The sequence below is a fragment of the Notamacropus eugenii genome, chromosome 1 (genome assembly GCF_028372415.1).
Source record: "Notamacropus eugenii isolate mMacEug1 chromosome 1, mMacEug1.pri_v2, whole genome shotgun sequence".
NCBI lineage: Eukaryota > Metazoa > Chordata > Mammalia > Diprotodontia > Macropodidae > Notamacropus > Notamacropus eugenii.
In genome coordinates, this window is record NC_092872.1 from 340,194,640 (window position 1) to 340,212,609 (window position 17,970).

Consider the following 17,970-nt stretch of genomic DNA (forward strand, 5'->3'; position numbering starts at 1 on the left):
TAAGCTGTTAGTTTTTATGAGACTATATAGTTCAGCAAGTGTCTAATCATTTTCTTTCTTACTTTGTTGTGAATCGACCTTTTTTCATTTTTGATACTGGTTTTCTTTCTCAATTAAATTTGCTATAAGATTATGTACTTTATGGTTTCTTCCCCTCAAGAGTTTTTATTTATTTAGGGGTTTTTATCTGTTTTCTTTCAATTTTGTTAATTTCTTCTTTGATTTTCAGAATTTCTATTTTGTGTTTAAGGTTTTAGCTTCACTTTCTTCTTTTAATTGCACATTCAATTCATTGCTCTTTTTTTCCAATTCTTTTGATGATAAAAATGTTGAGATATAAATTTATTCCTAAGCATATCATTAAGGATTGGTGTATCCCATAAATTTTGATATACTGTCTGTCAATTTTCTTTTGATGAAATTATCATATTCATGTTTTGTTCTTTGCCCTAACCATTCTTAAGGATTGAGTTATGTTTAACTTCCATTCAATTCTTAATCCTGTCTCAAAGCCCATTTCTTAAATATAATTTTAACTGCATGTTTGATTAAATCATGTGTAGTCACTGTTGTGATCTCTGTGTGGCTTTTAGAAAGGTGAAGTGGGAAAATGACAGAGAAAACTAGAATTGAGAAATTCAAAGAGAAGAGCTATAGATATTTTGATTGGCTTCCAAGAAAGGGAAACCTTCCATGTTTGCCCCATGAAGAGGAGGAAACCATGTGGCCCCACAGGGTGGCAGTGGTTGGAAGTAGTGACAGAATGGCATGGAATTTTTTGAAAAGCTGGAAGCTGCAGGGATTGAAGCTGGCCTCAAGTGAGCAAGGTTGGGGGTTTCAGACAATGTCAAATTCCTAGATCAAGGTTCCTGGAGAAAAGAGAAGTTCCTAAATAAATTCAAATTCTTGGACTTCAAACTTTTCTCTGCTTTTGGGTTATGGACCTGAGTGAATAAGTTATCAAAGAAAAAAATCATTTTCCTTTTCAGATGAAAGAAAATAAAATATGAACAGTATAAAACTAAATCAACAAAAGTTAATGAAGGTTGATTTGGAATGCCATATTTTTGATCATTCAAAATAAAACATTTTCCAATAAAGCAGCAGAACACAACAGGTAGATCCCAAGCCTCCTCCAATTTTATTTGTACAAATGGATTCCTATATTTGATTAAATACTAGGGGCTAGATTGAAAATAAAGAAGTGTTTTCAATGAGGAAAAAGGCTAATGTTTGATTACTTCATTCATTAGATGTTACATTGTATACAAGAAGGTTAGAAAACACTGTTAATTTCATTTTATGTATAAGATGGACTCATTTATTTTAAGAGAAGGAAAAACAAATACCAGACGCAGTTCTTAGGGATGGCTAAGACAATGTTTAACAGTTCTGCAAAGAACACAAAGACCTTATCTGTGTTATTATAGGCCAAAAAGAAAGAATACAACCTGAGTGGAATGTAAGTCAGGGTAACAGAAATATGTTTTAACTGAATAAGACAAATAAATGAATGACACTTGTACTCTATTCTTCACATCAGGACTAGTACAACCGCAAAACTTTTGACCTGGGGACCCTGCCATTCCATTCATAATCCAGTGGTTCTACAACTCCTCTCAAGTAAGAATGCTATAAAAGTATAAACTGGTTTCTTTCCCTTAGATTAATAGAGAACAGAAAATTGGCTTTATAAGATACTCTTTTGTGTTCTATAGCTTTCATGGAACTTCACAGCCCCAAAAAACAAGCAGTTCATGGCAGAAGATGAAAGTGAAAAAGTAGACACAAAGGTCTGTGAAAACATCTCCCATTTTGCTATAGGTATCCATAGAACGACTGATTACTTCAGCTGGGATTCCAGACAATAAAAGTGCAGCAGTTAGAACTGTCGTCTTCACCTTCTTTTCACTCTAAATAAAGAGAAAAATCACGGACAAATAAATTCAAGCACAACTTTCAGCAAATAACATTTAAGTCCTGTCAAAAGTTTTAGCTGTGCCATTTTTCTAGCACGACTACACAAACTGCTAGTTTAGTTTTAAAGCATTAATGGAGAGAAAATCAAATTCACAAATGTTTACTGAGCATCTGCCATAGGCAAGACTGACACCGTGTCATGTGTTGCAGATACAAAGAATTCATAATTGTGGATATTTATATTGTCTTTTACCAATTGAGCCTAATGATATTATTTTTGAAGTACATTACTTTATATATTCTGCTTCCAGTCAAATTGATTTAATTTCTGTTTCCTGAATTTAGCATTCCATTTCCTGCCTCCATATCTTTGAAGAGATAATGCTTCTTATGCCTACAATGAACCCTCTCATTTTCCACTTTTAAAATTCCTGGCTTCCCTTGAACTGCTTACATTCCTATGTGGAAAGATGACATTTGTAACTGATGAGCCGAACATGAAGGGAGGCTATCTAAAAAAAGAAAACTTATTGTTGAATGGAATGTACTAGGAGTAAGAAAAAGGGAGAAGTAGAATGTACCAAATCATCTCACAAAAAAAGAGGCAAGAAAAGCTGTCACAATGGAGGGGAAGATGAAAGGAAATAAGCGAGCCTTGCTCTCATGAGATTTGGTTTAAGGAGAGGATAACACACACTCAATTGGATATGGAAATCTATTTTACTCTGCGCAAAGGCAGGGGGAAGGGGATAGGAAAGGGAAGATAAAAGAAGAGACAGCAAATTGGGGAAAGGGATAATCGGAAGCAAACACTATTGTAGGAGGCCAGGGCAAGAAAGAAAATGGAATAAATGGAGGGCAGGATAGGACACAGGGAAATGTGGTTAGTCTTCTGCAAGATAACTATTATGGAAGTATTTTGCATGGATGGCTACACATGTATGACCTATACTGAATTGCTTGCTTTTTCAATGAGGGTGGGTGGCAAGGAAGGAAGAGAATATGGAACTCAAACCTTTAATAACGAATGGCAAATATTGTTTTAGCATGCAATTGAAAAATAAGCTATACAGGCAATGGGGAAGAGAAATCTATTTTGCCTTATAAGAAAATAGAGGCGAGGGGGATTGAAGAAGGTGGGGAGTGATAGAAGAGAGGACAGACTGGAGGGGTGGATGGGGTCCCTGCATGCTGTCCTGGAGTGGGGGTGGGAAGAGATGGGGAGAAATGTGGAATTCAAATTCTTGTGGAAGTGAATGCTGAAAACTGAAAAATAATTAAATTATATATTAAAAAAAGGAATAATGATGACTATAAATAGTAAAGCTTCATAAAGGAAAGAGAAGCAGTTTAAGTTAAAAACAGCTTAAAGAAAGTTTGGCAAGACATTCCCCAATTGATAAATGGTCAAAGGATATGAACAGGCAGTTTTCAGATGAAGAAATTAAAGCTATCTATAATCCCATGAGAAAAACAAAACAAAACAGAAGAGAAAAAAGTCTGCTTCATTCTGATTCCATAGTTCTTTCTCTGGATGTGGATGGCATTTTGCATTAAGAGTCTTTTGGAAATGTTTTAGGTCCTTCTGTCCATCAAAATCAGTCCTTGCACACTGCAGCTGTTACTGTGTATAATGTTCTCCTGGTTCTGCTCACTTCACTCAGCATCAATTCATGTGAGTCCAAGTTTTTCTGAAATCTGCCTGCTCATCATTTCTTATAGCACAACAGTATTCCATTCCATTCATATGTCACAACTTGTTCAGACATTCCCCAATTGATGGGCATCCCCTTGATTTCCAGTTCTTGGTCACCACAAAAAAGAGCTGCTATAAATATTTTTGTACATGTGGATACTTTTCCATTTTTATGATCCCTTTGGGATACAGCCCTAGTAGCAGTATTGCTGGGTCAAAGGGTATGCACAGTTTGGTTGCAGTTTGGAACTATGCCCACATGGCTGAACAAGCTGTGGTATATGAATGTAATGGAATACCATTGTGCTATAAGAAATGAACAGGCGAATTTCAGAAAAACATGAATTCAGAAGAACTGATGCTGAGGAAAATGAGCAGAACCAGAAGAACACTGTACACAGTAACAACATTGTGCTATGATCAATTATGATACTTAGCTCTTATCAGCAACACAATGACCTAAGACAATTCCAAAAGACTCATGACAGAAAATGTGATCTACATCTAGAGAAAGAACTATGGAGTCTGAATACAGATTGAAGCATACCATTTTCACTTTTTTGGTTTTATTTCTTTCTCATGGTTTTCCCCTTTCATTCTTCTTCTTATACAACATGACTAATGTGGAAATATGTTTAACATGACTGTGCGTATATAACCTTTATCAGATTGCCTGTTGCCTTGGGAAGAGAGAGAGGAGGGAAAAATTTGGAATTCAAAAATCTTATTTAAAAAATGTAATGTTAAACTCTCTCAAAATATAATTGGAAAAAATAAAACAAAAAGAAAAAAATAGTTTGGCAAGACACCCAAATACATTTTGCAGGCATTAAAGATGAATGTGGAAGGTCAACAAACTGAATAAAAATGAAAAGTATCTACAAATATTTTTATATTAAAACTTTAACTACCAAGGTCACCACACTTGGAATCCTAAGTCTCAAATCTGTTTACAGAGAAAGCTGAAATAGCAACTGAGAATAAAGATGGGAAAAGCAACTAGAAAGGACAATGTACATACAGATGAGATCCTTATCAGAGATAATAAAATTTTGAGGGATCGATGCCCAGACACCTAAGGAAGGGAAAGATGCCAAAGGCATAGGAGGAAAAAATTCTACATTAATGCAAAAGAAAAAAAAAGTGACAGAACAATTAACAACTACTGACATATATGCCTACTTTTGTATAGGAAAACACCTTAATGAGATTCACCTACATATGCATAGGATATCGTTAATAAAAGTGTTAGAATGGGGAAGTTTTTTACAGAATTCTACAATGGACTACATCTTTTCCACTATGCAACTGACGAAGATATTCAGAGAAAAGATCTCGGTGTTCATTATGAAAAAGGAAAATGCTGATTTAAAGGCTCTTCCAATAAGGTCTCTTTCTTATACTTACATAAAATCACTCAAAATTCCTTGAAAGATATAAAAGAAGAAGCCTTTTTCAATAATCCTTTTATAATAAACATTGGGCAAGGCATAAAACAGGCAGACATGGTGTTTGCCAATGTGATGGAGAGCCAGTCCTGAATAAAAATTAATGAGGGATTCCCTGAGAATGGTGAACTTCCTCCAGATGCTCCTTTTTGAAGAAAACATAGTGGTTACTGCATCAAGCTGCAGAACACTGCAGAACTAACATTTATATATTGCTTAAAGATTTACAAAGCACTGAATATATATATATATATATATATATATATATATATATATATATATATATATATATATATGTATGTATGTACATCAATTATCTCATTTGATCCTTCCAACAAAGAGGGAGCCTTGTTATTGAGACAGGAGCTATTATTATTCCCATTTTACAAATGAGAAAATTGAAACTGAGAAAGGTTATATGACTTGTTCAGTTACATAGTAAATGGTTACGGCAGGATTTGACCTCAAATCTTCCTGATTCCAAGCCCCATCCAAACTTTTGAGTGGTTATGGATAGACTGGTTGTGTTTATACAAATAATAGGTAGATAGCTCAGGTGTTCTACTAGTATACTTATGATGTTAAGAGAAAGAAAGGCAGGCTTCCAGTATTATAAGAGGACATGGACAAGATTTATACAGGATAGACAGGGAAAGAAAGGTCCAAATTTGTATTGTTAGAGAAAATATTCAAAACAATGAGATCACAAATCCATTTTGTGATCAGTATCTGAATACAATAAGTTGAGTTTTAAGACATATTTGAGAGAAAACTAACTGAATGGAAATGTCCAAGAGTCAAGTGAAAAACCCAGGATATCAGGGCTGAAGATAGAGATGTGACCAGTCTAAGTAGTTGAAATAATGGAAACAGGAGGATGAGATTTACCACTAGATAATGTAGAAAGAGCTGAGAGTCAAGGAAAGAATTTTGGGGAAGATTCACAGAAGTTGAAAAAAGAACATAGCAGAGGAATGATTAGAATCAGGAAAGATGGAAGCTTCAAAGGTATAAGACTGCTACTCAGTGTGGATGGGATGATAATAGAGGAGAGAAGGAAAAGTAACGCAACTCCTAACTGCTTCTAGTTTCTTTGTCAAGACAATAATCTTTGGATGAGAAAGAGCAGAACAAACATGGCAAACAGAAAATTAATAACAATGATAAGTACAGAGATGTACAGTAAGAGAGCCCCTTGCTATCTCTGATGAAGCCCAGAGGAAAAACATCTCAAGGTATTTTAAGAAGCAAAGACTGCATTTGCTTAAGTTACTTTCAGTGATTACCGAAAAATTATGGAGGATGTTAAGAGATGGAATAAGAATGCGAAGGTCAAATATTCTAATTTTCAAAAGGAAAGAAAATGCAATATTGGTTAGCATATTTGTCTTTGAGTCATGGCAAAATTCTAGAATGTATTATTAAAGGGATGTATAGAAAAGGAAGTGCTAATCATATAGAGTCAATATAGCTCCATCAAGCATACTATATCATATAACCAAAGCAGAAAAACAGAGGTCAACTGGATACTATGCTTCTCTTAATGAAGTCTAAGATAATATAAGCTGCTGTCAAGTCAGGTGGTCCTGGAAGAGAAACCCTCTGAAATTTGGAGAAAAGTACTGGATTTGGAGTGGGGAAGATTTAACATCAAATCTTCCCTCATCGATGCTTACTATCTATATTATCCTAGTGGTAAATTCATCATGTCAACTAGCCTCATTTCCTACTCTGACAAGAGAGTATTACTAGGTTGGATGTCCTGGGAGATTAAGGGAACATGGTAAATATAATTTATCTAGATTTTAGTGAAATATTTGACAAAATCTCTAAGACTAGTCTTGTCTACAAACTAGAGATGTGGACTAGATGACAGGTACAGGTAAATATGAAAATTGTAAATAGTTGAATGACCAAGTGTAAAATAGAGTAATTAATAGTTTGATATCAACTTGGAAGATCTCCAGTTAGCGTTCATGGAGTCTGTGCTTGGCCCTATGCTGTTAGCCATTTTTAATCAATGACTTCGAGAAAAGCATACATAATATGGGCCAGAGCAGGGGGAAGAGTGAACAAGCTGGATTACAAAATCAGGAACTAAAAAGATCTTGACAGAAAAAAACACTGAACTGAATTTAATTGGGCTAAATGAACTTAAAAAACCCCAACAACATAATAAGGACAAGAAGGGAAGGGAGAGGTTCATAGTAGTTTACCTGAAAAAATATCTGTGATTTTTAGGGGATAAGTTCAATATGTATCAAGAGTATGATACAGTACACAAAAAGCTAACATAATCTTAGCCTTTATTAAGTGAAAGTTTTCCAGTTGTGTCCACTTTTTCTGCTACAATTAGACTACACTTAAAGCTGTGTTTGATTCGAGGTGCCACATTTTAAGAAGGACATTGGTGAGTTGGAGAATGTCTACAGGAAAGCAGTCATGATGGTGGGCTACTGAAATTATGCCATGTAAGAACTGTCTGAAATGGACATGGTTAGCAGAAGAAAAAAACTGAGGGGACATAATAGCCATTTTCAAGTATCTGAAGGCCTTTCATATAAAAGAAGGATAAGACTGTTCTCCTTGGCTCCAGAAAGTAGAATGAGAACTAGGAAAATTGGGTAGAAATTACAGAGGTTTGTAATGAGCAAAAAAACTTAAATTAGCTAATTTTTTTTTTTTTTGAGGCAGTAAGAGTTAAGTGACTTGCCTAGGGTTACACAGTTAGCTAGTAAGTATCTGATGTTGGATTTGAACTCAGGTCTTCCTGACTCCATGGCTAGTGTTCTGTCTCCACTGTGTCACCTAGCTGCCCCTCCAATGAGCTACTCTGACAGTGGAAAGAGGTAGTTGAGTTTTCCCTAAGAAAAAGCCATCAAACAAAGTCTGAATGACTACTAGATTGGATATATCATTGAATTTTGTTGAAGGACTGCTAAAACTACTTGGCCATTCTAACTCTGAGGTTCTTTGAAGAGAACAAGGAACACAAAAGTTAAGGAATCAGTTTTAAGAAGGCAGCCAACAATGGCAAATGATGTAGAAGGATCAAGTAGAATAAGGGCTGAAGTTTTTCTTTTTTCGTTTAAACATTTGTTTCTTCAAAGCTTCTCACTTTATCCTCGTAGAAAATTCACCATGCTATTGTTTTCTACCTTAGCACTGATATATTTAATCGTCATAAACCTTTCTACTCATTACTTAAAAGTTGGCTGGACACAGGAAAAAAATATCTTTCTACAAATGCCTTCATATAGTTAATGCTCAAGAAAATTAGATTAACAGACATTCTGGTGCAAAACTGTGTTTTTATAATAATTAAGGAAAAAGATATCGCCCTCCTCTCCCCTGTGCTCCAAATTATAATGTATCTAATACTCATGAATTATTATGGGTCTAGATGGCTTTGATTCAGCTATCAGTCAAAAAAAAATTTATAGTAAAGACACACACACACACATACATGCACACAAACTCATTCTCTTTCATATAGGACAATTATAATTGATCTGAGCAGATGACTCAAAGGGAGTAGTACATGCTCAATTCCTCAGTGAGAAATTGAAAACTAGGTAATAAAGTATGTTGTGATTTTTTTTCTTTTTTAAAGACACTACAAGAATGAGCAGACACCATTTTAACCTGTCACTTATTCATTCTAACAATGTAAACAGTTATTTTCCAAATTCTGAAAAACGAGTTCATATAAGAGAAAAGCTTTGAAGTAAAAAGACTATGTATATAATTTATGTAGGTAGACCCATCCTAGGCCAATAATAATATATAATCATGGCCAAGTGCAGCTCTCCACTCTGTTAATAGTTCTTTAAAAGTCACTTTTTAAAAAACATGTAAGTGAAACTAACTACATCTTTTTTTACTTTCTATATTTACAAAACATGAAATAAAATTTTACATGAAACCCTTGGCATTTAGCAAACCTGCTAAATCTCATTAGATCTAACCAGATCTAACAAATCAGCAGACAACAAATTATAAATGTCTTTGCTGGGTGTCCCTTTCAAAGTCTGAAGTTCTGCCATTTTAACCTTAGTTTTCATTTTTTATTTATAGTTGATTTGTATAAAATTCTGTATAAAAATTCTGCATAAAATCCTACCAATCTTCCTTTATATCATTTCCTATAAATTTAGTCATCTAGTCCAATCTTCACATTTCAGAGAGGAGGAAACTAAGGTAGAGAAAAGTTAAATGCTTTGTCCAGGTTCACTTTGGTGGTTACCAGAGCTGAGACCAAAGTTTACTGTCATTCTTCAATAGTTATTTCTAGTTTTTTTTTTACCATTACAAATAGATACAACAAATGAATGTTTTTGCACAGGTATGAGTATTTTTATATAAATTTAATCTTTCCTGATATTTAAAAAATAAAATCTTAGCAATGGAGTGTATCTTTCTTCTGGTAGCTTTGCCAATATTAGATTTTCTTTTTTTGTTCTTGCTATTCTGCCTGAGGAGTATCTTAAAGTTGTTTTCATTTATATATACATGTTTTATTACATTAATGCATCAATTTATGAAGTTGTAACAGTTTATTTTTCCTTCTTCATGTCACTTGACCATTGTTCTATTGGGGGGATATTATTCTTAAAAATACCTAGTTGCTCAGAGGTTGTGGATGTCCCTTTTTTCTGGCATGTTTTCAAAATGTTTTAATTTCAGAGGGATGGTTCATTATTATGCAAAATCTTTTTTATCTTTTTAAACACTAGCACTTATGGTAATATTTCTGGTTTAAGTTTTTATTTCAATAATGATGGGAGTTGTGGGATACTAGTTTCCAAAGAAGGATTACTCTAAAAGGCAATGGGAGAAGAACCTGGATAGGCATCAGTACACTGCAACATATTACAAATAAGGAATTTTGCAGATGTGTATAGAAGGTTATCTAAGGCGTCTGTATTTTAAAAAGAAAAAAAAGTCTGGTCACCTGGTAAGACTAGGGAAAACCAAAAGAGAGTTTTAATATTAAAGCTTCTTAACCTGGTATCTGTGGATTTGCATTTTAAAAAAATATATTTTGATAACTGCATTTCATTATAATTAGTTTCCCTTCTAATCCTATATATTTTATTGTGTTAATTTAAAGTTACTTTTCTTCTCACTGTTTCTATGGGTGTATGCTTGTGTGTGTTGGAGGGGAATACGAAGAGTCCAGATCTTCTTAAAACTCTCACTTAGCCATGTTGATTTGAAGATTCAAACATTTCTTTCTAGGAAGTAAACACTCCCTCTCAAATCCTTTTGAAAACAGAAGGAATATAGTTTTGCATTAAAGAATAACAAACAAGATAGCTAAAGCAATCATCAAATGGCAATGAGTTCAAAACAAAGGCATGTTCATCCTATCTTCCAGGCAAAGCCATACCATCAAGTTTTCCAAAACTTTATTTATTCTCTTCTCTTTACTAATTGATATTAACCTCATGCCTTTGTTTTCTTTTCTTTTCAAGGAATGACACAAAGCAGTTCACAGGGCCAAGAAAACCCTGAACAATGTCTTATTATTACTGTTTATTAGACACCACAATGAGATTTTTAAAAAAGCAGCCTATCTTAAATTTTAATTGATAGCTTTTGGCTTCCTATCAACTTTTCATTTCCAAACATATCCCATCCTCTCGGATAGCTATCCTTTGTAAAAAAAAAAATAAGAGAAAAAAATACAACGCAGCAAAGGCTGTGACTTACAGTAAACTCAATGTTCTACAACCAAAGTCCTTAACCTCACCAAAGAAGGGAGGCAAGTATATTTTTTTCTTTTTCTTCTTTGAGTCACACCCTTGTATGAAAATCCATTTTGGGGATAATTTTAGTCACTAATTTACTAAATATCAACTTACCTGTAAAATTTTAGTTCCTAAAACACAAGGATCATTTCCACTTTTATCTTTATATCCCTTATGCCTAGTTCAATGTTTAGCATAAAATATGTCTTTAACAAATGCTTGTTGAATTAAATTATTGATGCTGAAGAACATGATTCATTTCCCTGGGTTCTAAAAACATTTTTGTGTCATGGATCCTTCACAGTCTGGTCAAGTCTATAAGACCCCCTTCTCAGAATGTTTTTAAATGCATAAAATAAAATACATAGACTTACAAGGAAATGAATTATGTTGAAATAGTTATCAAAATATCTTTTTAAAAGTTTACAGACCTCAGCTTAAGACCTCCAATTTAGACCATACTGTCACATTAGTTTTTTAAAATTTAGAAGTATATCTTTGAATATAACTCCACAAAAACAGAATTAGAAGACTTGTATACATTTTAGGTATAAATGAACTTACCTTTGGGAAGTACTTAGATAATCCCATGAATGCAAGTTGCAAAGTAAGAAATGGAGCAAATATGGACTATAAAGACAAAAGAAAAATTAGCTGCTAGTGCAAATTATTCACAAATCACATTAAGTCAAAATTAATACCAACTGCAAAATTCAACTTAAAAATCACAGTAAAATGTTTAATTTTAGGTTGCTTTAAAGAATGTTGTTCCTATAGAAACAAAGGAGAGGAGGACAAAGGAATTTTATTCATAAATATTTTTGCAAATTTCTAAGTCGACATCTGGAAAAATATCAACTGCTTTTAAAGGACTGTCACTTCCAGCTAAAAAAGTCTTCCCTTATGAGATGGCTTAAAAGTTATGTGGAGTTACACACAAGTACTATTGTGTATATATGTATACATATGTAGGAATATATGCGAATGTGTATATGTATATCTAAGTAAATACACATATATACACATGTATACATTGGGAGATGGCAGGGAATAATGTAGGGGAGGTGTTGTATATATTTACAAGTGTTGTAAATACATTTTATGTAGTTATCTGAAAATCTTTTTTCAAAAATACAAAAATCTCAATCAGAATTTATATCCCCACAAAGTCGAGGTTCTCATAATCTAGAAATAGGAGAGTTCATGAGGTCTTCACTCATAGCCCGCTTACTCTAATTTAGCTAACTACACTATCATTTCTTACTACAAAACAATTAACACCTCTAACTGAAAAGGATCTAAAATGTAAGGTTCACATTTTAAAGAGAGACAGACCAAACACAGAAATTATGTTCATAGGTACAATTCCTAACTAAAGCACTGAATTACCAAGAAAAAATAAATTACGTTTAAAATATTTAAGAAGATAAACTGTTCCATAAAAATCTTTTTTTTTTTTAAAGTTACAATGTGTAAAATGCATATTCAGTTATCTGGAAAATTAACTTATTTGGAAAACCTTGTTCTTTAATGATTCCAGATGCAACTTTTTAAGGAAGTAATAAAGATATGACTTTACGTAGACCCCAAAGTTTTGAAAATAGTTCTAACATACCTGTTGAAGAAAAGCTGTATGTTCCCTCTCATTAAGTTTTAACGTCATGTAAAGTATGTAAAAATATTAGTATGTTTGTGCCATTTGTGGCAATGCATTTTTATCTTTGATATTTATAATAATCAGTTTTCTGAGTATACATCATCTTGAATAAAGGGAATGTTAAGTAAAAAAACAGTATTATTAGCTTCTTTGCATATGCTCTTTTACTGTAATACATAGTTACTATAGCAGATTTCATTATCCAGAATTCTATCAATTTAAACTATGGAATAACAGGAACTTGGACACTTTACAGTAAAGATGACTGATAGTTATGCTCAGAATAGTATTGTTTCAATTCATTTGATTTGGAAAAACAGTATTTAATATGTGGTACACATGATCTCTATTAGGAAAAATATTTCATTAAACCAGAGCACCACACTACATAACTCCTGAATAACGGAATTTATTTCCCACAAAAATCACAAAGCTGGTAATATTAATCTACTAATGTTATTAAAGAACTCTGAAAAGGACCCTATTTTTAGTTTTGAAATACCTGGTAATTGTTAATATCTTAGTGTTCTTTTCTTACCAAATATCTGCAAACAAAAGCCCGAACTCCAAGGGCAAGAAGAGCACATCCCACCAATCTGAAAATTCGGAAAGTATCAAATTCTTCCCCTGAACTTCCATTCTCTTGACTAGGTTTCTCACTAATCAACTGTTTTCTTAATTTCATTGCTTCATCAAATCTGGAAAGATACTGGTCTAAGCCATGCTGGGGGCTTCTCTGGACAGTTTCCGTTGTAAGATCCCCTCTTTTTCGATGACGGAGTTCAAGGCTGCTATCGCTACTACTCTCAAGTGGATGGATTAAAGAGTCCTTTTTATCTATCAGTTGGGTTCCCTTGATCTCTGTAATGCCACCCTGGTGGTCCACTGTTCCTGTGCTAGTCGTATCACCCAGCACCACTCGCTTTGAAACTGAAGGAACAGGGAGGGAGTTCAGCTTATCAGAGTCACGCTGTTTTGCTTCTGTGTTTGCTTCTTCTTCTGAGGGAAAAAAAAATAAAGCATGGATGCTATGTCATGGAAAACACAGTATGTATTAACAAAGAGCTTGCCACTGAGACAAGGAGCCATAAATATATTAAAAACTATGGTTCTGAATCCAATTTATTGAAGACTTTGCAAAAACAACAAAACATATCCTTAGATACACCCCCTTGTGAAATATTAAAACTAAACAAGCAAGAAAAGATATGTTCTTTCAGAGGATGAAACATGAGCTTCACAGGGACAGGGATTTCTGTATTTTTAATTTAAAATGATTATTAAATATGGATTTCGAATTGTACAGGGTGTGGCTAAATCAAATAGTGCCTGCTTATGTAATCTTTCTATTGCAGAATTGTATATTCTGACATATTCTTAATGATTTGAAAATGCTGTTCTTTCCAAAGGGACCTGAAAAGATAGTTAAGACCTGCGATGTAAAAATGGACAAAATGAAAATAGTAGCAGTTCTAGAAAGGGGAAAAAAAATACATTAGAAAAAGGACTGTGAAGAGGTACTTTTATCACTCCACAAAAGAAAATTTTCATAACCTTGGGAGGCAGGTGTTTTAAGCATTATCCTTATTTTGGATATAATCCAACAGAAGCTCAGAAAGGTTAACAGAAACTAGCCCATGGTCAAAAGTTGCTGACAAGTCCAAGGTTATTTTCACTATACCCTATTGCCTCCTGACATCTTTTTGGGAATTTGAAATGTTCTTTAACATCCCTTCACTGTTCCCAGCTCCCAGACAAATGTGCATATATGCCTATTTACATTTAAATAAGATACTTATATATTGCCTTGGGCAGCTTAGGTGGCACAGGTGGCACAGTGGATAGGCCCAGCCTCAGGACTGGGCCTTCAGACACTACCTACGTGACCCTGTTTGCCTCAGTGTCCTCATCCGTAAAATGAGCTGGAGAAAGAAATGGCAAAGCATTCCAGTTATCTTTGCCAAGAAAAGCCCAAGTAAGGTCACAATGAGTTGGACGTGACTGAACAACCACAAACTATACTGACTTACATTTTGTAAGGCTACTATAACTGAGTCTCACTCACAAAACTGCTACTTCACAAAAACACACGTGAATCTGTTATCAGTTTGCAAGTGATGATAAAGGCTATTTAATAAAGGGAATGTCCAATGCAACTGGAAGTACAAACTGGGAGACAATGTAGATTAAAAATATTTCAAAATTCGGTTTGTAAATTACTAATTTTATAAGCATCTTAAAGGGCTACGACTATGTCTTCTTTAAATTTGTGCTTTGTCAGGGGCCTACCACACTGCACTCAACATGGTAGTATGCATTTAACTTTTATTCAAAATCAAAGTTGTCCCTCATATTTATTCCATATGGAAAACTTTCTCTAAATGTAACCTGTTCAATTAAAAACCGTTGTTTTGCAAAGTGTCATTATAACATGCCTTACAAGACTTGTGCCATCTACAATAACATCTGGAAAGCTGTAAAATAAGCCTATTGGGATATCTAGAGGTGAAAAAGCAAAATAAATGAAAGGCTTTGTTTTCCACTGCCTGACAGGGTCGAAAAACAAGGAATGAGAAAGAAACAAAAGCCAGAAGATATCACTTAAAAATAATCGATTCTACCAACGTCTGAGACAGCTGTTTCAGAGAGAAGACAAGAGCTAAGTACCAGCCCTCCCTCCCCACAAATCCCATCATTCCTAGCCCTGATTCAGCAGGCCCACAGGTTTCCAATTTTGTGGGTAATAAATGCAAAGTATAATCCTTTTTTTTAAGAGCAGGTGAGAAAGAGATGAAAGAAAGGAAGGAAAGAAATAAAGACAGAAGGAAAGGGAAGAAAAGGAAGGAAGGAGGGAAGGAAGGAAGGAAGAGAAGGAAAGAAGGAAGGAAGGAGACAAGGAAGGAAGGAAGGAAGAAAGGAAGGAAGGAAGGAAGGAAGAGAAGGAAAGAAGGAAGGAAGAGAAGGAAGGAAGAAAGGGAGGAAGGAAGGAAGGAAGGGAGGAAGGAAGGAGACAAGGAAGGAAGGAAGGAGACAAGGAAGGAAGGAAGGAGACAAGGAAGGAAGGAAGGAAGGAAGGAAGGAAGGAAGGAGACAAGGAAGGAAGGAAGGAAGGAAGGAAGGAAGGAAGGAAGGAAGGAAGGGAGGAAGGGAGGAAGGAAGGAAGGAGACAAGGAAGGAAGGAAGGAAGGAAGGAAGGAAGGAAGGAAGGAAGGAAGGAAGGGAGGAAGGAAGGAAGGAGACAAGGAAGGAAGGAAGGAAGGAAGGAAGGAAGGAAGGAAGGAAGGAAGGAAGGAAGGAAGGAAGGAAGGAAGGAAGGAAGGAAGGAAGGACTAGTGGAGGGGAGGAGGGAAGACACCTGGGGACGGGTCAGAATCCCGAACGGCAAATGACTGGAGTGCATTGTGGGAACGAGCGTACATGGCCGGGCCGTCTGCCCGGGGGATGGGGGTCAGCAGGGAAAAGAAGCGCCCTTTGGGGCGGCCAGGAAAGCAGCTTTGCCGGGGCTGGCAAAGCACCAGCCTGTCTTGCAGAGGTACCGGAAATCTTCACCTCTCAAAGGTGTGCCCAAACGGGAGGGAGCCCTCCCCTTAGGGCGCGGGCCTCGGGGTCCCCCGCAGGGGTGCCCCCCTCCCGGGGCCGGGGCTGCGCCGGAGGGAGCAGGACGAGGGGAGGACGCCCGGGATCCCGGCTGGGAACCGCACGCCGCAGGGGGTGAGGCAGGGGCTCGCGGCGTGCCTCTCCCCGAGGGTCGGGCACCTATCGGGAGGCTTCTCACCCGTGGCACTCCCGCTCCTATGGAAGCCCATGATCCGGTTGATTCGCTGCTCCGAGTTCATCAGCAGCTTTCTGCGCCTCAGCTCCGCCCGGCGCTGGGAAGCAGACAGGCCCCCGCTCTCAGACGGCCCGGGCGGTCCGGGCCCGTCATCCCCGTTAGCGACGGTCAACGACTCCATCCCAGCCTGAGGCGGCGGCCCCCGGAGCAGCGGCAGTCTGCGGCCCGCTGGTCCCCCTCACACAATGGGCCCACTCCCCGGGGAACGCGCATGCCCCATTTTTCCTCAGCCTCGCGCAACCCGGGGGGTGGGGGGGACCGAGGGAACGGACTGCCCCGCCCCTCCCCACCCCAATCTTGTGCGCAAGCGCACAAGAGACCCTTCCAACGCCTTTCGTTGGAGGGAACGCGAGGACGCCCCCTCCCCCGCCCTGTATTCTAACCACGTGATGCACAGCCATCTTTGGTGTTGGTCAGTGCTAAATTTAATGTAAAGGTGGTGTCAAAAAACGTTCTTTTAGACGTGGTTTCTCTGTAAGTGAAGGAATTGAGAAGGAAGTACAAATCCTTCCGCCGAATACCTTGAGAAAGTTAGCCATCCTCCCAGTCACACAGGCGTGAAACCGAATTCTCTGGTTTTTACTGTCAATTCTACCTTCCCAGCATCTCTCGTATAACGGCGCCCTCTTCTGTCGTCCGACCCGCCCCCACCTGGCGCAGGCCCCGCCCCCTTGCACCTGGACAGTAACTGCCCTGTGGTTGACCTCCCTGCCAAAAGTCTGCCCCCGCGTGACTTCATCCTCCACCAGCGAAGTGACCGTCACAAAGCCAGCCCTCCCTCCTCTTCTCGTTCCCAGTGGCCCTCTGCCTCCTGAAGCAGATGTCAAGTCCCAGTATACGAAGGAAGCAAGCGGTTCTGCTGAGGCTTGGGGTGCCCAGGGCGGAACGAATGGGACCCAAGCCTTCTTTCAGTCAAAGTAAAGCAAAGATTGGTGAAGATTCCCCGTAGCCTCAGCATTCGTGATGCAGGGCCAGACAGAATCCGAGCTAGAGAGAGTGCCAGCGCCTTCGCGGAGGTACAGAAAGGCTGGGGGAGGGCTTCGACTCTGGGAGCCTCCCGAGCTCCCCTGGAATCTTCCCCCGCGGTCTGGCCTTGCCCACTCAGGTCAGTTGCTCTCAGCTTAGGCTGGCCTTCCCTTGTCTGTGGGCTCCGGACTGCCCCACCTGCTTCCCGCCCAAGCTCTCCTGGTCTGTTCATCTCCAGATCGCCTCCAGCTGTTAACAACCCTGACCCAGTCCCCCCAGCCCCATTAGGGTCCTCCTTGGACTTCACCTCAAGACCCTCCCTAAACCCCTCCTCCCATCACCCTCGACTGTTAGACCACCCCCAGATCCCTCCTAGGTCTTTTCTGTTTTTAAGTTCCATCTTGCCTCCATGAAGGCACTCACATTCAGTCCAGCCCTAACTCTGTCTAGCTGAGGTTGTATCTGGCCGACTTGTGAATACAAGCTTTACAAATGCTTAGGCTCCTTAAGAGTCAACCCAATAAGGCGAATCTTTAATAAACTCTGCTTTTCTTTGACTTTAAGAAGGCTTATGTTGAATTGATTCAAGCAGGATCCTGGCATGTTGATATTTGGGATGCCCAGCACCTTGAACCTCAAGAGGAGGAGGGGTTTAGGGAAGGTCTTGAGGAGGAGTCCAAGGAGGATCTTAATGGGAC

At 37.6% G+C, this 17,970-nt stretch overlaps 1 protein-coding gene across 2 annotated transcripts; it reads right to left on the reverse strand.

Moving 5' to 3' along the window:
- Positions 1 to 1,118: 1,118 nt before the first annotated feature.
- Positions 1,119 to 16,656, reverse strand: CAMLG (calcium modulating ligand). Of its 2 annotated transcripts, none has more exons than XM_072629916.1 (4): positions 16,250 to 16,656; positions 13,013 to 13,473; positions 11,382 to 11,447; positions 1,119 to 1,913 (listed from the first exon to the last, which is right to left on the reverse strand). In XM_072629916.1, the coding sequence occupies exons 1-4, from the start codon at positions 16,425 to 16,427 to the stop codon at positions 1,722 to 1,724; spliced, it is 897 nt and encodes a 298-aa protein (XP_072486017.1). In that variant the 5' UTR covers positions 16,428 to 16,656; the 3' UTR covers positions 1,119 to 1,721. The 2 variants fall into 2 exon arrangements, with proteins under 2 accessions (XP_072486017.1, XP_072486018.1); XM_072629917.1 differs by having other exon boundaries at positions 13,013 to 13,470; positions 16,250 to 16,619.
- Between the last annotated feature and the right edge of the window lie 1,314 nt (positions 16,657 to 17,970).

Bases quoted from the DNA above. Each gene is read 5' to 3' on its own strand.
- CAMLG (XM_072629916.1), bottom strand. From the start codon at position 16,427: ATGGAGTCGTTGACCGTCGCTAACGGGGATGACGGGCCCGGACCGCCC. The intron at 13,474-16,249 runs GTGAGAAGCCTC...TTTTTCCCTCAG, and splicing joins TAGGAGCGGGAGTGCCACGG to AAGAAGAAGCAAACACAGAA. The intron at 11,448-13,012 runs GTAAGAAAAGAA...TTGTCTTTATAG, and splicing joins CTTTTGTTTGCAGATATTTG to TCCATATTTGCTCCATTTCT.